The 22139-nt window shown below is 42.1% G+C and overlaps 1 protein-coding gene across 1 annotated transcript in view; it reads left to right on the top strand.

The window, feature by feature from the left end:
- The first annotated feature begins 458 nt into the window (after window positions 1-458).
- The window catches only part of LOC124798558 (monocarboxylate transporter 1-like), a 94142-nt gene continuing 72461 nt past the window's right edge, over window positions 459-22139 (top strand). Inside the window, exons 1-2 of the mRNA XM_047262017.1 lie at window positions 459-864; window positions 18243-18337. Of these exons, the coding sequence (XP_047117973.1) occupies window positions 18251-18337 (87 nt within the window). The 5' untranslated portion in view covers window positions 459-864; window positions 18243-18250. The remainder of the gene's footprint in view (window positions 865-18242; window positions 18338-22139) is intronic.

Below are 22139 nucleotides of genomic sequence, written 5' to 3'. Positions count from 1 at the left end.
TCTACTCTTAAATGCATAGTTTCCTTTGTTAGTTGTTTATTTATCCAGTTATCATTTTACATTAATAGTAGGCGTGTCAGCTGAACACAGTAATGAAATGTAATTAACAAGTTGCACGTACCGTTGCAGTTATCTATTGAAATTAATGTTAAGCTATTTACCGACATCTCACCAAGAGTTGTCATCATTGGACAACACTTTAGACACTTGATTTGGGACTGACATAAGGTCCACAATAATATTCCTGCCTCACCATTTAAATATTTTTGTAGTCAAACTTGTCTGAAGAACTGAGGCACCGTTGCTCTATATTGAACAAGTTTTTAATAGATCGATCTTAACTGCAATCGACAATTTGCACTTTCGTGTACCTGTTGCATACAATACGTCATCTTCAGTGAGTTTCACAATTAGAAGGCACTGAAATGTAATTTTAAACGCGTGAATACTTACTTTCACACGCACGTAATTATTAAGAACGAACTTCTGTCAACAGCAATCATCTGAAGCCACATTCCGTGTCGGTGGACGCTACTGTTATCGCGCGAAATGGCTCCCAAACACTCATGAGTGCGTTGCATATGGCGGCTAGCGCATGGCGTTGTTTATTTCACCTCGCAAGATTTCGTCGAAATTCATGGTGTTTTAAAAGAGTGCCGCATTTCCCTACGAGTGTCACGTTCGTTTAGAGCGTTGTTGCTTCTCGTGTAACACAGTGACAGTGCTCTACCGTCGTCTACAGCGCAAAACTGTCTAAAAACAGCTGTGTGGCCAGCTGGCAACGCGCCGAGATCGTAGCAGACCTTGGATGACGTCACTAGCTGTGGCAACGGTTCCCGCCACAGTGGACGCGCCGGGATCTGGGTAAGTGCGGCGTTATGAGATCCACAAATGTCTGCGTAACCCTCTGAGTACTAATGATTACTACAGTTGTTTCCGCCTGAAACCACCATTTTATTACTTTGTAGTTTGAAGTACCAGTGCCTTTCGTATGAAACCGCCGATGCTATTGCAAGACAGAGACATCTAACGGTACCCTGATGCACTTCTGCGAATGCAGCGCATTGTAGCAGCAACTTGGAGTGTTCAAAACAACAGTGTGCGCGGAGCTACGTTGTTATAGGAAATTATGAGGTGCTTTTTTTTCTTTTTGTAGTGATCATATTGAGGAGATGATAAGTATATGTAAAGTTAAACAGTGAGTCCAAAACGTATTCGTCTAGCTGCATATCTTTTAGAAAACAAAGTCTGTGTAACATGAAAAGAAATGTATACAAAATCTAAAGAGCCAGTCATGTAAGAAATACCTCAGTAAGTCACTTTTGTTGAAAAGCAAGGAAAGAAATACTTCTACATCGACAGCAAGGTTAACAAATTGGAGATGTAATACAAAAGCTAGTTCATAAAGTATTCGTCCACCATCTGGACATGTCGAAATTCTGCGCGCTGTGATTAAACTATAACGCTGAACCACGGCACACACTAGAGTCAACCATGCTCGGCCCAATTTTATCGCCTGTTGTGGTTCTGAAAGGCGCCGATACAGTGCAATTACCGCTATGGGACGTAAGGGTAGTGAGACAACGCTGACCGAAGGGAAACTTATTCTGCGCTTACATAATGAGTTTGAATCTTCTTACCAGATTGGTAAAGTAGTCAATAAACCTAGGTCGACGGTTCAGTCGATAATAGGTCGATTTTAAGCAAATCATTAAGAAACCAACCACGTACCGGACGCCCTCACACTTTGACTGATGCAGACGTGAGATTTATCATGAGGGAAATGAAGAAGAAATCTAAAATCAGCTTTCCTAAGTTAGCTAGGAAGTTAGAGGCTAGGGAAAGAAGGTATGTGCCAACGCAATCAGAAATATCAGGGCCGGGTAGCGGGCAGGAAACTTTGGGTTAGAGAACAGAATCGAAAGAAATTTCATTTTGCGGTGGAACATAGAGTCTAAACGGAAGACTTCTGGAATAGAGTAATATTTTCTGATGAGAGTAAATATAACGTATTCGGGTCGGATGGCAGGCGAATGGTGTGGCATAAGAAAAATGTGCCAACGCTTAAACACAGTGGTGGCTCCCTGATGGCGTGGGGCTGTATGAGTGCTGCAGGTGTTGGAAAATTACATTTCGTAGAAGGTAAAATGAATCACCATATATATATATATATATATATATATATATATATATATATATATATATATACACATGGTGATTCATTTTACCTTCTACGAAATGTAATTATATACATATAAAAATCAACATTTTAGTCAAAATTCCAGCCTCTCTGACGGCAGCCTAGATCAAGTCGATGCCCAGACGACTACAAGCAGTGATAGCTGCATGGGGAAACTCCACTAAATATTAAGTTCGTAATTGAAATCATATTTTCAGATTGTAAAATTTTTATAAATATGAATGAGCGATTACTTTTTGTAGTAGCCTTTGAATAAATTCTCCATTTTGTCGAATTTGTTATCGCTATGGGTGTTCAAATGATTCAAATGGCTCTGAGCACTATGGCACTTAACGTCTGAGGTCACCAACCCCCTAAACTTAGAACTACTTAAACCTAACTAACCTAAGGACATCACACACATCCATGCCCGAGGCAGGATTCGAACCTGCGACCGTAGCGGTCTCGCGGTTCCAGACTGAAACGCCTATAACCACTCGACCACTCCGGCCGGCGCTATGGATGTATTTATTTCGTTGTCCATCAATAAAAATTACTTACTAAGGTTCGTTGCATGTGACTGGATGTTCACATTTTATGTTCCCTTCCTTTCACGTGACATATAGTTTTTTTAAAAAAATTACATTGAAATGAGTACTTTTTGGACTCACTGTAAGTCCTGGAAGGCTTTCGCAATGTTATGCTCTAGTTAAATCTTCTTGGTTTACAAGCCGCGTCGCTTCAAATAAAGCGCTCTAGCTTCCGATAGCTGTCTATGCCATTGTCCTCTCAATGACTGCCACGGCTGGCAGGTTGTTCTGCTTATAAAGATGCAATGTCAATGTCGGGACCTTCCAGAGAGGAGCCGGAGTCATACGTGCGCAGAAGGCAAGTTGGACAGTTAGTAGCGGATCAGTGCCGAGCCGAGCGGTCTAGGCGCTGCAGTCATGGACTGTGCGGCTGGTCCCGGCGGAGGTTCGAGTCCTCCCTCGGGCATGGGTGTGTGTGTGTTTGTCATTAGGATAATTTAGGTTAAGTAGTGTGTAAGCTTAGGGACTGATGACCTTAGCAGTTAAGTCCAATAAGATTTCACACACATTTGAACATTCAGTGCCGTCGCGGCACCGTCTGACGTCACATACCGCGAGGGGCCGGCGACACGTTTGAAACTTCCGCTCTTGCCTCCCTACAAGCGTCAAGCCTACGTCTTTGCTTTCGCTCAATGTCCAGAGCCAGTCCCCATGGCCTGCTAAGTGCGTACTCCTGGTATCTGTTAAAACAGTTGCTGTTGATTCTTATTCGGACCGCTTCTTTTATAACAGAATCCAAATATAATGGCGTTTGGACAAAAACTCTCCGTTTTCGAGTAGTATTTTAGCCCAGTTTCTAGACAATATTCAGCCGCGGCCGACTTGTCAAGTTCCCTTTGTCTGATATGTCACGAATGTTCTGCACAACGCTCAGGTACAGTGCGAATAGTTTAACGTATGTAAATGCTACCACATTCACAGGGGCACTATACAGGGTGTAAATTTTAATTTGACAAACCAAATAACTCGAAAAATAAGCTTCTCACGAAAATATGTTTAGAATTCAAAGTTGACTACTTTCGAGTGGGACATCCGCTGGTGCTAAGATTAGCCCCCTGGGGATGGGGCTGCAGGCAACTTTAAACTTACAAATGGGAACCCCCACTTTTTTATTGCAGAATATGCCAGGAACTCGAAAACCTATGTTGTCTTTAACGGGATGTAACATACCTCTTATTTTGGAGACGGGTCCGAACACTGGTCTCTGCACATGTATCTTCAGCACGTATCCTGTCTTGCTAGCAGTTCCTCCGCAGTATGGAGGGAATGCAGCTAGCTTGGTCCCTTCCGCCGATTCAAGAGATGTCTTTCGGCAGTGGCACCCGAAAACTCGGTTGTTTTGTTCGAAGTGACGCGGCTTGTAAACCGATAAGATTTAATTATATCTGAAGTTATTGTAACTTAAATCTGAGTGTGTACAGCAGCTTTTGTGAGTGGTTTCGAAATTAAATCATTGGAACAACACGTACTTTTGATACAGATTTATTAAATTTTAGGTCAAATTTTTGCTTATTATTTACAACTGCAATTTGTTTTATGAATTATAAGTTCATGGAAGTTTCGAGATGGGGATTGTGTCTAGGACTAATCCGAAATTACTTTCAAATATATCTCATGAAATGATGGGTGGGTGAAAACTGTAAATGCCAAATGTATCAAAGTGAAATCACCTTGTTAAAAAAATTAATTGTTAATTTTTTGCCAGTTTCTTCTTGAATCGATTAATTTCGTGAAAAATTTTTTAATTAGCTATTTTTTTGTTTATTAGTGGGGCTCGAAGGGTTAACATCTGCAGGAACACTCTGCAAACCCACATAGGGTTCACGTCACTTTATTACATAGTTCACTTTATTGTCTCCAGGATCGCACTGTACTCAAAACATCTTGCCAGGAAAAACATTGCACGTGGTCCTGTATGCAGAGGCCTTCAAATACACAGAAACAAATTTCGCGTGTGCCTTAGCGGTGATCGATAGTGCAACAACCTTGCATGATCCGCAGCACATGGTAGCGCACTTAAGATTTTAGCCTCGTATATCCTTTCACCCAGTCTGAAGACTAGTTTGATCCATCTCTCCACGCTAATTTGTGCAAGACCGACCGACTCATCATAGCTGCTACAGCCTGCATACGTTTGAACATGCTTACTGTGGTCAAAGCTTGACGTTCCTTCACAGTTTTAACCTCCTACGACCCTGCACTTCACTTCGTTATTTATTTCACTGATTATGTAGGATGCGTCCTATCAGCCGATTCCTTCTTTTAAACAAGTTGTGCCATAAACTTCTTTTCTCTCCAGTTCGATGCAGTACCTCTTCACTAGCTACAGAATTGACCCAGCTAAGCGTCAGCGGTCTTATGTAACATCACTTTTCATACGTTTCTTTACTCGTGTTGTGTTAAATGTACAAAGCTATGTTTCAGGCAAGTACCTTGAGAAAAGACGCTCCCTATCTGTTTTCACCTGGGTGAATAGCAACAAGAATATTATGAAATAACGACAAACAAGAATCCGCAATCTTATCAACCACTCAGATTAAGACGACAGTGATGTGTCATCAAAGGTAGGTACTGTCTTATTGACAGTAGCACTTCTCATACACGATTTTCTGCAAAATATTTTTTTCATTCATTCTCTTGTATAGACATGATCCCACGCCACGATGCCATCTATATTTTATTTCTCGAAGTGCAAGAGTTAAAAAAAATTGTTATGTTGTTCTGAAGTACATAGACTGATAGCATGTTATCTTTCGAGTCATATTATGCTTCGTTAGTTTGTTTTGTTTGATAAACTCTTACAAGGAGATCCCGCCATAAAGCGTTCTCTGATGCAAACGGAATTTAGCAGGATGAAAGAAGGATGAAAATAACGACACACATATTTCGACTTTGGGGCCAACACTCAAGACTTTCCGAGGAAATGACGGTGAAAGTTTCGATGCCACTGCGTCAGCCATTTTGCGCAGTGTAAGTGCAAGTGAGCTTCTAGCACAGTGGCTAGGAGCCTAGCTGTGAATTGTTGCGCTCCCTGTTCAAATTCAACCTTATGTTGTTTATTCTCTCATTTCTTGCCGCGGAGATATGACATCAATATTATTATGACATAGCAAATACAGAGGAATTGTTGACAAAAGAAGTAAGCATTTCAAATATTATTAAAAATAGCTTCTATAATCCGAATTCAGGCGGGTTAACAGTCTAAAGAAAACTCTTACCAACAGTAGTTGTTTCTGTCTAAGAAGTCGTTGGCAACTTCGGTCCTCGAGAAACAGCCACAAAGTCAGGGGAGCTCACAAAATAAACTCACACAATATTGGAATGGTTAAAATGGCTCTGATCACTATAGGACTTAACATCTGAGGTCATCAGTCCCCTAGAACTTAGAACTACTTGAACCTAACTAAGGACATCACACACATCCATGCCCGAGGCAGGATTCGAACCTGCGACCGTAGCGGTCGAGCGGTTCCAGACTGAAGTGCCTTGTAGACATGAACAGTAAAGCTGTATAATGTTAATAACGTTTGATTTGTTTAACAAGCTTTAGACAAGTTAAACTCTAGGGAAAAGAAAAAAAAACGATAGGTATAGACTGGGACGGGAGACTACTGCCTGGGCAAGGAAGGGAAGTTCTTGGTCACCCTACTTGTTCACCACGTGTATTGAAATGCCAGAAAAGCCTTTGAATCAGAAACACCACTGCAATAGTTGCTGAGAACGAAAGTAACATGCATAAAATGGTGAGTAAATTGTCAAATATTATAGAAGAATATGAGTAGAGATTATAAAAGGAAATGTTTTGGCTAAAAGAGCATTTGCAAACAAGAAAGAGTATTGAACAAATAAATTTTTAAGCAAGTTGGAAAAGATATTTGTCAAAATATATATCTGAGCTACGTTATTGAATGGCTGCGAAAGTTGAATAATTATAGAGGATGTTATAAACGTATAGAAACAATGGATATATGGCTACGGATGAGGATTAACCAAACTAGTTTCGATGGTATTAAAAGGGTTAAGTGTACAGTAAAACCACGTCAAAACAATCGGAAAAAGTAAATAATTTCGGCTGTACCGTCGTTTAGTCAGCAAATGTCCGACACTGTGATCTGGTTAACTGGCACAAACAGCGGTACTGCTTGAGCTACGCATAAATGCTGGCGTCAGATAAGCCAGTAGTATCCGGTTTCCTAATGATATCGGTTACTCTTAGGCTCAATTAGAATGAATGTGAGTAGAAAAACAAGGAGAAGCGCGCACTATACCTTCTGTACCAATTCCTCCGTTCACAGACTGTTCAGTACCTATCACTACATACAAGATATGTTACCATTATTGTAATGCCGTGCATACATTCGATGACGGTGGCTGACGCCAGACGTGGCCTATACTCAGATAACATTGAGAAGCAATGGCTAGTGTTTGTCAACAGGTACACTTACCTAGTGGACTTCCCTTTAATTGAAGAAATTAGTTCAGTAAATGGGTAACGAAGATCAGAGGGTCCATTGAGAGAAAGTAGATAAACCGCTGGCAGAGACTGTGGTTGACTCTGACTCTGAGAACGTCAAATACACATACAATAAATAGAGATGCTTGTTTACAATGCGCTTAAATATAAACGTAGGCTTCTGCGGCCATTGTCACAGTCAATAAACACCCTGAAGAGGGTCACTTAGTGACTGAAACGCCGGTAACTTTACATGCTGACAATGCGGTCACAAACCCAGAAAAGTTTTCTTGACTACAGTGCGATTGTTTGCTTAATTACACACGAGAAACTTTATACAGATGGAAGGAGTGGTCATTTGTCCCAGACAAAATATTTCATGCAAGAGTACCGATATTCTGAAATTTGTGTTGGACGAACATTTAAAGGCATTCTAAGGTACTTTCAATTTTTCAAGGATTGAAGCTCAGTTATGGTCCTCTATAGCTGTGCCAGATTATTCTGTAATAACTCCAGGTTTCTCTTTGCGCTTAGCCCAGCCTTTGAGAAAGACATTTTAAGATACCCCTTCTGTTGAAGCCACAAAAATGTTCAAATGTGTGTGAATTTTTAAGGGACCAAACTGTTGAGGTCATCGCTCCCTAAACCTAGACACTGCTTAACCTAACTTGAACTAACTTACGCTAAGGATAACACACACACCCATGCCCGAAGGTGGACTCGAACCTCCGACGGGGGCTGTTGAAACCACATTTTATTTCCTTATCTTCCAGTTTCACAATTTCTTATCGCCTTTGCAGATATCGCGTAGCATTCAGTGAGTAAAGCGGCACTGCAGAATGCACACAGTCGGGACTAAGATTTCAGTTCACACGCTGGGTGAGGGAACTGGTGGATCAGAAGGCTTTGCCAGTGGACGGTAGTGTGAGGCGCTGAGGCTAGACATGAGAACACCTGTTACGTCAGCAGCGAGGTACGAGGGAAAAGCACAGTTATTCTGGCGTGAAGCAATTACATTAACCTTGCTTAATAAGTATTTTCTAATAAAAGTCGTTTTTTCCATTACGGTTGCTAGGAGGAGCCCTGAGGTAATAACTACATTCTTACAACAACATTAGAACACCAGGAATCGATCTCTTAATAAAAAAATTAATAATGTTTAAGGTAAGGAAAACGTACGAACGGCTACGAAATATCACGAGTGTAAGCCGCGCGCCATAATTGCCAGTCGCCAATAGGACGCCTTCAAATCAAGTGGCTCTAACCACTATGGGACTTAACATCTGAGGAATCAGTCCTCTTAGACTTAGAACTACTTAAAACTAACTAAACTAAGGACATCACACACATCCATGCCCGAGGCAAGAGTCGAACCTGCGACCGCTGCAACAACGCGGTTCCGGACTAAAGCGCCTAGAACCGCTCGGCCACAGCTGCCGGCTAGGACGCCTTTCGATCTAGTTTTGTCGTAAGACCATGCTCTCAGGAAATTGTTAGTTTTCAGTTACTAATTATTAATATGACGATATTATCACTTTAAGGTGTTTTGTTAATAAATAAATACATCATTATGGTGTCACTTTCGAACGTTATTCCCTATAATATAGCTACACGGTTCATTCCTTAGAATCACAGAAAGTAGAATTGCACTTGCACTTTACAGACGATGCTGATTCTGCAAGACACACAACGTAGAAAACATAGGAAGAATCTCACATGGCGACTCACTAAGATAGTCCAAGAACGGATTGTCTTAACCCCCGCAAGACTCGGATGGAGAAACACGGCCAGTCATACTGTACACCTCTTGTACCATCCTCTACGGACTCACTGGCTAAACTGAGAAATTTCTGGAGATTTAGTGCTAATGGGGGGTTCCTGCAACATCAAGTTAACTTTGTGCGTTGACCTCATTTTAACTTTTTTACTGATTCTCGTGAAAAAGGATGATTACTGAATCAAACTGAGTCGTAAAGTGCTATACAAAATTTTATTTTCTATCTTATAGACAGAAATCAGTAGCACTTAAATGACAAGTAGCATACATCTGGGAATGAAAACTCAGCACACCTAGAATGAAGACAGATTTTTTTTACACATTTATTCGTTTCAGCTGAATTTAAGCAATATTGACAATAAAGAACAACTGAATTTCTGAGAAGATAATGGAAGAGCGATCGTTAAGTTACTAATGAATCTTTTATTAATTTTACAAACAGTGTGAGACTTGATATTAACAGGGTTTACAAGTATCACGTGGCCGGCCAATGTGACCGACCTGTTCTAGGCGCTTCAGTCTCGAACCGCGCGACCGATACGGTCGCAGGTTCGAATCCTGCCTCGAGCATGGATGTGTGGGATGTCCTTAGGTTAGTTAGGTTTAAGTAGTTCTAAGTTCTTGGGGACTGATGACCTCAGATGTAAAGTTCCATAGTGTTCAGAGCCATTTACAGGTATCACAAAAATTTTCCTATTTTCAGTAGATGAGTGAAATACCAGTGTTAAATCACAGTTCAAGAAAATGAAAACAAATGTATTTGCTTAATAATCAGGCACTGACATAAGGTTGTGGCGTTAATGCCACATCCCGCCCACGTTTATTACATTTTTGTTGTTACGTTTTTAATGCACAATATAGGAAAATCTTGTTACGGGAGGATATCGAGTACGTGGGATCACAAGGCAGACTCACAGAACGACGCGCCAGATGGTCATATGGAGTGGGAACGGCCGGGCGAAAAAAATCAGAATCGCAGTGGAGCAGAGAAAGACTGTAAGATTCACCTACAACGCTGAGCGCCAAGTAGCGAATATTAATACACATCTACAATCGTTCTGATAATGCTACTTGCACAGACAACTTGATCATAATAATTTCAGTATCACTCAGTTCGTCACCAAATGCTAATTACGAATTTTAGTTATCGTAAGTGCTTATTGATGGAAAGGATGGAGCAATCACAAATGCACCCTAGCAGGGCAGGCGCCAAACTGCCAAGATAGCTCACTACTGGACTACGATCGGTTTCCGAACAGGTAATACATGAATTCGTGTACAAAATCTGCTCTCATGTAAAGACGGAACAGTTTGCTGAAAAATCGCTTCTGATGACGTACTTGTGTGATGTATTAATCAAAGGCAGTCTACGACCGGTTTTCAAGGTGGCAACACGCGAATTAGTGTGTGGTGCAACTCCGCGCATAGACGAAATTAATTGTTAAAGTTGCCTAAGGAAACATATTTGTGCCGCGTGGGATTAGCCGAACGGTCTTAGGCGCTGCAGTCATGGGCTGTGCGGCTGGTCCCGGCGGAGGTTCGAGTTCTCCCTCGGGCATGGGTGTGTGTGTTTGTCCTTAGGATAATTTAAGTCGTGCGTAAGCTTAGGGACTGATGACCTTAGCAGTTAAGTCCCATAAGATTTCACACACATTTCAACATTTTTTGAAAACATATTTGTGCGATCTGATGTTGATTCTAAGATAACGTGGGAGATTTTTACGGTGTCTTTTGCGAGTGATTATCATGCGGAAAGTTTGCCATGTGTAATGATTCACCGTCTCTCATAATTTTACTTCTTTTTTTTTTTCGTTCTGTAAACTGAAATTAAATCCATACGCGTCAGAGCATGCGGCCAGCGGAGAAGAAACCAACTGGGACGATAGCTACATCTTTACAAGACGCGAGGTGAGCAAATTGCGTCTTGCTATGCTAGGGATAGTGCATGCTGACACTGTTGGCAGTAATCGCCGTATTTGTTAATCTTGGCATATCATTTTTGTGGGAACTGTTATCTATGTCTACTTCTATATCTATATTGGTACTCTGAAAATCACAATTTAGTGCTTGGCAGAGGGTTTATCGAAACACCTTTACAATAATTCTATTATTCGACTCCCGGAAAAGCGCGGAAAACACGAACACCTACATCTTTCCGTGCAAGCTCTGATTTCCCTTATTTTATAATTATGGTCCTTTCTTCCTAAGTAAGTCAGTTTCAAGGAAATATTTTCGCATTCGGAGGAGAAAGTTGGTGATTGGCATTTCTTGAGATGATTCCGCCGCAACGAAAAACACCTTTGTTTAATGGTGTCCGTTCAAAATCCTGCATGATGCCCGCGTCACGCTCTCCTCTATTTCCCGATAATATAAAACATGCTGCGAAACAAAGTTTCGTTGTGGAAACTGCTATGCGCACCTCGCATTGATGTCCGCGCTAAATTTCGAGCTTCTGTAAAAGATTACCAATCTTGGAGATTTTGCGTTCGTTTGAATTTGAACCCAGTGTGTAGTATTTGAGGATGACAATTTACATCTTTTGGGGATTATACCTGACGTACACTCGTGAATATTTTGCAAGGCCAGCAGCATGAGCTTAGTCCAGACATCGCTCGGTTCCTTCATTCAGCTCAGATTACGTATTCTAAAACACGCACAAGGTAATATTTAAAAGCACGTAGCTACAAGGCAAAAACAATAGAAACAAACTGCAGATCGGGCGCCGAAAGATCTCATAAGGTCCTCTCAGATTTTAGCCGTCAACAATATAACTTTTTATGTGTCGGCTCAGGAATCTTGGAAATAATTGTGGCAGTTTAACACATAACTATTTGAAATGAGTCAGACACTTAAAAAAGCAGTTTTAACAGGTTGATCTTTAAAAGAAAACAAGCAGTCAAAAAATATTAATTTCTTATTGCCCAGCCATGACTGCACCAAACAGTAAAAGCTTTTGAAGTAAAACTATTGCCTTTTACAAGTAGGATTAAAATAACTCAGGCATACGCTACCAACTTGAAATGCTGATCCATATTGAGGACTCAGACCAATACGACTGTCACTAATCTAAGTTAGACAGCATTACGCGCAAGAACCAAAATTAAATCCGAATGACATAGCATCGCTCAAAGAACAAGTGTTTCGCAGATCACAACCAGTGCTTTACTCACACATATTAAAGGTTCTTACAGTATCTTTCTGCTCCGGTCCTTGGCTGCATCCACAAACCAAAGCAGTAGAAGTAAGAAATGTGGCAACTCTAAAGACGAATACGAGGGCAGAGGAAAGCGGTAATTTTTCAAAAGTAGCTCTCACACTTTCCGTAGTTGAAGATCTCCATCCATAATACGAGGAACCGTACTTTCAGATCTCGGCGAGCAACTCCCAATTACCTTGTGAAACAGCAAGCAACGAGCGAGCTCAGGATAGAGCAAGCGTACGCTTAAATACACTCACCATGCGACTACGTAGATTCTGGCGGGACACGACGAATCCGTCACTATAACATAACGTATAGAGAAGTTTAATGACAAGCAGATATGAAGCACAGGGGAAGACATTTTCATCATTATATTGTGCTCTAATTGAGGCAGACAATCTGAGTAGTTAGCTTGTGAGTGGCCCGTCAGATCGTAAAGCACACATAATAACACTGAAAATAGTGAAGAATGTCGTATTGAAGAAAAGGACTTACAGACATGAATGAACTTGGAATTCAGCTATTCGAAGAGAATATCAAAACACATCCGAGTGCAGACACCCATTAAAGTTAGAGACTAAGATAATGTAGATGCTTACACATAAATATCGTTGTACCAGTGTTATTGAAGCTTTTTTGGGGGAGGGGGGGGGGGGGCGGAGAGCTGCGTTCAAGGCAGTTGTAACACATGATACGCGTTAGAGATTCGCGATTTGGCTTCAAAAAGGAATTGAACGGAAAATACAAATTGCTCTGTTGGCCCAATATAGGGCTACATGAAAATTTCAGATCAGGTTTTATTCATTTATTTATTTTGATTGTGTTGACTACACTATATACGAGTACTCTTACAAAGGTTAGAGGTTAAGGAATTGGCGGAAACGTTCCTCCCATATCTGTAAAAGAGAACGAAAGTTTATATCCACTGTCATCAGAAAAAAATCCCGTTCCACTCTTTATCTTACTGGGATTCTACAGAAAAAAAAAATTGAAATTCGCATGTGGACCAGTGCAAACAAAGAAACAGTGGGAACAATTTTAAATGACTCTGGAGACGGGCACAAGAGACAGAACACTCACAAGCAGCAGAAATGAATAACTAAATACCAAATGCAGTCTCACCCATCTACTCCTCAATTCCAACCCAGATGAGTAGGTGCAGGGTAGCAGCACTTCCTCCTTCGCCTTTGCTTATTTCCTGCATATTTGGATGTGATTAAGTTGTGTATATCGACCCCCAGGAAAGTTCTTGCGCTCAAATCATTCTCGAAACCGAATGCTGGATGAAAACCGAAGTAGAAAGCTCCGAAATGTTTAACGATACCTCGAACGTATAACAGAAAGACGCCATAGAAGGGGAAGTGTTCGGGCATGGGTGTGTGTGTTTGTCCTTGGGATAATTTAAGTCGTGCGTAAGCTTAGGGACTGATGACCTTAGCAGTTAAGTCCCATATTATTTCACACACATTTGAACATTTTTTGGGGAAGTGTTCCTTGCAGTCGACAAGAATATTGTCTCCACTGTGTTGAAATTAGGTCTAACTCTGAAATTATCTGGACATGAGTAACCGGCGTAGATAAACTCAAGATAACCTACAGGTGTTTGTACCGGCCACTCGATTCCGCCGTAACAGTTGTAGAATCAGTCAAAGAAATTCTGTGCTCAGTAGCGCGGATGTAATATTAGTTGAAGGCGACTTTAAACTACCGATTGTAACCTGGGACATCTATGGATTCACTGCAGGTGTTGTATACAGACAGTCTTGTGAGGTGTTTTCCGAAAAAGTCTTGAGCAACTAGTTCAACAACCAACACTAAATGGAATATTTTAGACCTTGTACCTAAAAACGGATCTGACCTCATCAACATTGTCTGTATAGAGACGGGGATTAGTGATCATGATATTATTGTAGCGACACTCATTACTACAGTCAATAAATCCACTGGGGTGGCTAGGAGAGTATTTATGCTGGAAACAGTAGATAAGCAGATGTTGCCATCCTACTTAGACAATGAGTAGGGCATCATTTTGTGATCATGATTAGTGCTTATGATATTATTCTAACGACGCTGATTACTACAGTTAATAAACCCACTAAGATGGTCAGGAGAGTATTTAAGATGGAAATGGCAGGAAATCAGTTGCTGGCATTCTACTTAGACAATGAATGGGCACCATTTTGTTCCGGGACAACGAACCTTAAGGAGTTACCAGTAAGGTTTAAACTGATTGTAAAGCTGGGATTAGCTCGGTGGTCAGGCCAACACTGTAGGTTTAGAAGATCTGCTGGCACACATATAACGCTGTAGAGGTCATAGCTTCTCAGTATACTTGTAGAGTAGATCAGTAGCAAATACTAACCTTGTCCATAGTATTAGCCATTAAGAAAGTATATAGCTGCAATTGCTAATGTAGTAATTTAAGACCCACTAATTAGCTTAGGCAGTAGGTTATGCTGTATGATTGTTATGTTTGGAACTTCAATTTAACTTCAACAAAACTCATTGGGAATGCCCGGCTTGGGAGTGTGAAATTCCTCCATTGAAAGAGGGTGACGAAAAAGAGGCCGGACACGCCGAGGAGCTGGTGGGATCAGTAGTTAGAGCTGTGAACGATGCTGTACCAACCAGGAGCAGAGCCACTGCGGCCCCTCTATCCCCATGGTCTGCCGAACTTGGACGTGTGCATCAGGCTGTAAGAAGGGCGAGGAGGTACTTCCAGCGAAGTGTCATCTGGCATGAAAAACAGTACTGGCCACAAAGGTACCGAGATGCCAAGGAATTGTTCCTGAAGGAACTAAAGGCAGTGAGAATGAAGAGCTGGGAAAAGTAGGTGGTGCACCAGCTAGACACTGAGCCCTGGGGAGTTCCTTACAAGCTAGTAAGGGAAAAGATAAGATCTCCCATGGTTTTGTCGACTATCACGGACGGCGGCCGCGTGACAGAGCTCTGGCAGCAGACTGCTGAGGTCCTCCTTCGGACCCTGCTGCCAAATGACGACGAGCTAGAGGACACAGAGGTGCAGCGCCTCATCCGCAGGGGCAATCTTGTTGAGTACACAAAGAACACCGTGATGTACTGATCCTCTGTGGAGGAGATGGCGATTCACATAAAATCCATGAAAAGAGGGAAAGCGTTGTAGCGAAGATCGGGTAGTTCCTCGCCCCTCAGCTAATCGCACCTGTTACTGGGCTGTATAAGGAATGCCTGAGACTTGGCAAGTTTCTTAAGTTTGGAAGCAGGTAAATGTTGTTATCATAAAGAAAGGCAAAGACCCAATGGAAGCCAAGTCCTGTAGGCCTATATATATTTTTAGACGTTTTGGGGAAAATATGCCAGAGGCTATTGGCTGACAGACTGGGGGCACACAAGGTACTGTATGGGATGACTGACAGGCAGTTTGGCTTTAGGCCTGGGCGATCGGCGACTGACGCAATCGCCCTGGTGGCAGAGTTTGCAGCTCAAACCCGCAGACGTATGTGGTGGGCATCATGGTGAACATCACTGGCGCCTTTGACAACCTGTGGTGGCCTTTCGCTCTCCTCCTGCTTGCGGGAGAAGCAATGTCCAGGGCTGCTATACGGCTGCCGGAGGAGCTATTGTGATGAATGGAAGGTCTGGTTATCATCCTCTGGCGGAAAACAAAAGAATCACCAAGTGGTGTCCACAGGGCTCTGTCCTGAGGCCACTGTTTTGGGACGTGAATATGGAGCCCTTGTTTAAAAATCTATAACATATCAATGACGTGCCAGAGGTGACAGCGTACGCGGACGACCTCTTCCTGCTGGTTGGTGGCCGTAGCCGCGAAGACTTGAACCAAAAGTGGAAAGGCCCGTGATTTTACTTGCTGAATAGTGCCATAAAAAAAAAAGACCGCGAAGACAATAGAAGAGAAATTAGTGTTCGTACGGAGGCTTATAAGCAGTCGTTTTTCCCTCGCATCATTTGTGAGTGGAATAGTAAAGAAAGTGACTAGTAGTGGAGTATGGTACCTTCCGCTGTACACCACAAAGTGGCTTGCGGACTATGTATGTAGATGTACAATTGGGACTTGCAAGTGGACATATGCCTTCTGCCTTTTGTCGACAGTGATCAATGATTTGCCGTTAAATACACAAATTTAAATCCTTTTTCTATTTCCAGATGCCACAAATAATGTGGATTGCAATGTAAACTATATGGGAATAAGGTATAGTGTCACATGACTGCATTGATGTTTCACTAATAAGACACATTCAGATAGTCGGTGGAGGAAAACATTTACATTTTTGTGACTGTAGATAAATCAAAAGCTTCTTGTAAATTCCACCTTAAGAGTCGTGCACAGAAATTAATTTCTGTTCTCTTGATCTCAAGGATAAGGTCCAATGACACTGAAACGCCCACGTGTTGTGCTTTGACACTTCTATTGTTTTGTAACCTATGGTGTCATTTTTTTGTAGGACACAGTACATCCAAAGACCGATAACAATTCGCGAATTTCATGTTGGTCGTCTTTTAGGTATCTCTGCGAAGCACAGTGGTTACGACAGTGGACACCTTTTAGAGAGACGCAGGGATCAAGTCTCAGTAATTTGCCATCCTGATATACGTTTGCCTAAATCGATTAAGATGAATGCTGAGAGGATTCTTCCAAAGGACGCAGTCGATTCCTTCCCCATCATTGCCCAATTCAAGCTTCTTCTCTAATGACCTCGGACATGCTGGAAAGAACAGACTGCACATTTATAATTAAGACGATGACGGCTAATGAGCCCTTCAGTGGAGATACACAGTGCCGCAAGTAATGAGGCTACTGAGTAGAAGCACTAGGTCAGTGGTGTGTGGTATAGTTTGTGAATTCGGGTCTGACTGGAGGCGTGCTAGGGCAATCCATGCTGTTGTGTGGACCACTGTGTCCGGATGGCGTAGTGCTCACAGCATCTGCCTAATATCAAATCCCAGGTTGGCACAACTTTTCTACTTGCTCCACTGATATGAATCAATGTCATCTGTTAATTCCTTTGGGTCTTACTTCTAATTGTCCAAGCTGAAGCACATTGAATATAAATCAGGTATGAAATTGAGGACTGTTGCTTATGGGTGTACTGATGGACTAGACAAGCACACATAATCTCTTAATACCCCTCTACTTCATGAGAGGGCATACGTCACTGGTAGGGCTCCAATAACGACAAAAAAGTGAATAATCTGAAAAACTTACACTAATCATTCCTCCAGGATACAGCGAGTTTTAGGAGACACTTTTCAAACGACCCACTTCGTAAACAGAAGAAGAGGACTGTGAGTGATAAGGAAAGGTGTCTGTAATCACTCTACATATGTTTTTCTGAAGATTGTTGACAGTTTTGCTCACTTATTAATTTTATGTCATGTGAAATATAGATAAAAAAGTTTTTCAGGCAATTTATTTCATTACAGTTTCTAAACTTCTCGTGACTGGAAAATTCACGCTTTGCGAGAAGGGCATATGTACCAGTTTCCTTATATGTCACATGTCGAAGCAGTTTTCCTTTCACTACTAACACAGAAGATGATTGCAAAGCTCCAGAAACTTTTCCTGTTCAAACTTTGTGTTTGAAACGGTTTATGAGTTTTTTTGTGTCTGCTGAACATTTTAATTTATGTTATTTATGTGCTTTCTTCATCTTGGAGTTTATGTGGGAAATACTTTATCAGAATGAAGGGGATGCTGACTTCGTCGAACTCAGGTAAACATAGAGAATTAACGTTAGTGAAAGAATGTGTAACTACATAACAGCTTCGTCAGTATACATCGCGTAGTGTTATTGAGATTTTCTGTCGCTTAAGGAACCGTAAATACAGCAATTATTCCCTCTCTCCATGCAGGCGATGGGTAATGCTTGTACAAAGTATCCTATCCCGTGTGCTGCACAGTGGCTATCGCACTATACATGTAGATGTAAATATTCTGTGAATTCAGTTCCATGATTTTATGTTCATTTTATCCGATAATATGGAGTATTTTGTAGGAGAAGCATAGTACTTGTGTCCTAGAACTGGCAACTTTTTTCCTATTTCAGACACAAAGATGGTGCCAAGAGCTGCAGAATATGAACTTGTTCCACCAGATGGAGGATGGGGCTGGATGGTCGTCTTAGGAGTAGCACTCAGTAATGTAAGTATAAACAAAGCGCCCAGTACCGCCGAGCAGTATTTTGTCGTGAAAAAAGCGACGCTGAATCTTGTAATCTGCAACTATTTTGACCTGTAGATGGCATCTATGAAAGAGAATCTTGAAAGGCAGAAAGCGGTTTCGGAACAGCTACAGCTGCATTCCTGTACTGCAATATAATATAGGTGAGGGAGGAAGAAATATGAGTCCTACCTCACAAGATGAAACCCCCAAGTGACAGGCCATCTCGCCTGCCATTCTTACCGTCAGACACACCAAAGTACGATGGTATCGTACATTAACAGTCGCCCGAAAGCGACACTTGTGTGCAGCATACACTGAAGAGCCAAAGCATTACGACCACCTGCTTAATATGAAACTTCCTGGCAAATTAAAACTGTGTGCCGGACCGAGACTCGAACTCTGGAATTTTGCCTTTAGTGGACAAGAACTCTGCCGACTGAGCTACCCAACCACGACTAACGACCCGTCCTCAAAGCTCCAATTCCGCCAGTATCTCGTCTCCTACCTTCCAAACATCACAGAAGCTCTTCTGCGAACTTGCAGAACTAGCACTCCTGGAAGAAAGGATACGGTGGACACATGGCTTAGCCACAACCTAGGCGATGTGTCTAGAATGAAATTTTCACTCCTCAGCACGGCACTTCGTGTTCGTCGAACAAGAACTGTATGTGTAAAGACGGGCTGTGTATAGATTAGTCATAATCACAATGTGCAGGGGATCTTTTTTTTTCAAGCTCCTATCGGTCGCCAAATCGAAGCCACAAGGAAAAGCAAAAATGTTATATTGCCAGCATTTAACTACTGCACCCAGTTGATTCTCTGTATAGTCCCCGCTCAGATTTAGACGTTTATCGTAACGCAGTACCAACTTTCCAGTACCCTCGTCATAACAAACAATCGCCTATGCCATCCAGCAAATCCCTATGCTGGTCTGCAGCTAGCTGTTTGTACAAAAATGCTGTCATAGCCTGCTGTTCATGCGAGCAAAGAGATGAAAATCTCAGGGAACCAAGTCCCAGATGCGTGGCAGGTGATTCAGACCCTCCCTTTAGAAATCGCTGCAGAGTCATCTTTGATGCAACAGCAGTGTGCGACTGAGCATTGCCATAGACACGCATGACAGTTACGTTATGTGGGCTGGATGTGAGCAGGGCTTCACACTTGATAAGAGGTACTGTTGTTCTAGGTGTCTCTACGCCATCAATGTACGCGATCGAGGGGCATACTGTACAACATATCTGTGCAAAGCTTCATTGGATTTTCACTTCGTATCCTGGATCATGATCACGGTAACCTGAATGGGTAGTCCCAAGTCAAGTTACAAAAAAAAAAAAAAAAAAAAAAAAAAAAAACACCCCACATCAAAGAACCACTTTCGCCTGAACTACACACTCCATACGCTACAGATACGTACCATAGTCGCAACTGTCTAGTTTCTGTGTTGTTTGGTCAATTGAAAAGGTGCATCTTTTTTGTGACTGTGAGCCATCGCCTTTTACTAGGTATCTGACGCACCGTTCCCTTAGGCCAATATGGAACTGCATTCAGTGACAATGGTAATTCCTGTCGGATATGGAACCAGTTGATACGGAGAAGCAGTAACTGCCCCTTTCCGTTAAGATCTTTTTACTACCAGTGTTTTTACCCCCTTTTACGGGGATGACAATGGTACGAGGCGTGTCCATGAAATAAGTATTCAGTACAGCGCTCTAGGAATCCTGAGGCTGCTCCACCACGTTGCCAGTTAAGATCTTCGGTGAATATGTTGGGAACCTACCTCACACACGCGTTGCAATAATGCAAGCGTTGGGTCAAAATATTGTCAATCATACTTTTACTGATTTTCAGGGACCAATCTGCACAGCTCACCAATAGTCACACGCCGATCTTCGGGCATTTCTTTCAACATTTTTGCAGTTGTTTCGGTCGAAACCGAAGGCCGACCAGAACGCAGTTCTCATGGACGTCTGTACGTTAGTTCTAGAACTGTCTGACCCACTTCCGCACGTTTTTGACGTCCATGTACTGTTGCCCATAGACTTCGCATATCTGACAATGAATGTCAGTGGGGAGAGTGCCTTTCGCACTCGAAAAACGGACCAAGCGCCTGCACCTGGCGGGAAAAGCGATGCGGAGCTCGATCGCGAACGTCTGTCCAGTCAAGACTGAACGTCGCAGTGGGCTGGGGATTTGAAGAGGGCGAGCCAAGTTACACGAAAACGCTGCCGGATCTCAGGTGAAAGGTTCCTCGCGGCTCCAGCGTTTTGGAGACGTTATTTTATAGACGAGTCTCATACACCATTCCTGGTAGACATGTAGGAAGGTCTACATTGAGACACAAGCAAATAAAGACACCTTCACTGACAGTGTGGTCAATCAACAAGTTGAAACATAACAGGTCCTTTCTAACTTTCTCTCAGACCTATACATCGCTGATTCCATACACCCAACGGACATATACACACCACTTCACTGCCATGAGTTACGTCACCGGTGGATGGTCACATGACCGCTATTGCCCAGTTCTACACCATTTACAGCGCTCCAAGAATAACCAGTGTATTTTTTTAAGGGTGGGAGCGAATGTTGACCTTACTACCCACGTAAATGGAAAAAGCTGTAGACTTAGGCGCCTCCGCATTATGCCTTACCCGCTTCAGAGTCGGTAGTCTCTCACTGTTATCATTCAGGCAAATGGTAACCTCAAAATGGGCTCACCCTGCTGCCTATCAACATATCCTTCGATGACACTGATGCAATATTTTTTGCTATCGGAATAGAATCAGTCACAAACCCTTACATAGCTTGGTTGTCCTATGCAGGAACCAATATAGGTTCCGCAAACAACGATCGTGTGGAACGCAGCTCGCCCTCTTCGTCCACAAGACCTAGAAACCACTAGGTACAGGCACCCAGGCAGATGCCACTTCCTTCACGTCTGGAAGCCATTCGACAGAGTTTCACACTGCTGCCTAATGAAAAAATACGAGCGTTCGGAATACCAGACCAAATGTGTAATTGACTGAAGAGTTTTTAGCAAACATAATATGTCATTCTGAACAGAGAGGTCTTCCGACGTAAGTTACTTCGGGTTTTCCCCCGGGGAATGTTATATTATCATTACTTTTATGAATATATGTAAATGACATAGCAGATAGTGCCTGAATTTACATAATGTTTTTCGCAGATGATGCTGCCGTACACAGAGAAGTCGCAACGCTAGAAAATTGAAATGAAATGCAGGAAGGGCTGGAGAGGATCGACGCTTGCTGCAGGCATCTATGTCAGTGGAAGTTGAAAAAAAAAAACCAAAGACACATGCGTAGAGTTTTTTTGTTTGGGAAAGCAAATAAAAGGTCATTAATGAATATCTTTATAGTGAGCTCCAAGCATTCATCGCGGAACACAAAGATATTGAGCATCTTTGGTCGGAATTTAAACGTATTGTCCACCATAAACTAGTTAAATGTGCCTAGCAAAAGTACAGGGGAGGGGAAGGATCCACCTTGGTACAACAAACATTTTAGGAAGTTGCTGAGAAAGCAGAGTATTTTGCACAGCCGTTTTAAACGTAGTCGCTGCCCTCTGACAAACAGAGATTATGCGAAACGAAATCGGCTGTCAAAAGGGCAATGAGAGATTCTTTTAACGAATTTGAAAGCAATGTTTTATCTGCATATTCTAAAAATAACCCCAAAAAATTTTGGTCGCACGTAAAATCTATGAACGCTGCAAATAGTTCAAAACCTTCTCTTACTGACAGTACGGGTAATGTAACTGA

The sequence above is a fragment of the Schistocerca piceifrons genome, chromosome 5, assembly GCF_021461385.2.
Source record: "Schistocerca piceifrons isolate TAMUIC-IGC-003096 chromosome 5, iqSchPice1.1, whole genome shotgun sequence".
Taxonomy (NCBI): Eukaryota; Metazoa; Arthropoda; class Insecta; order Orthoptera; family Acrididae; genus Schistocerca; species Schistocerca piceifrons.
This window is presented reverse-complemented; position numbering and strand designations above follow the sequence as displayed.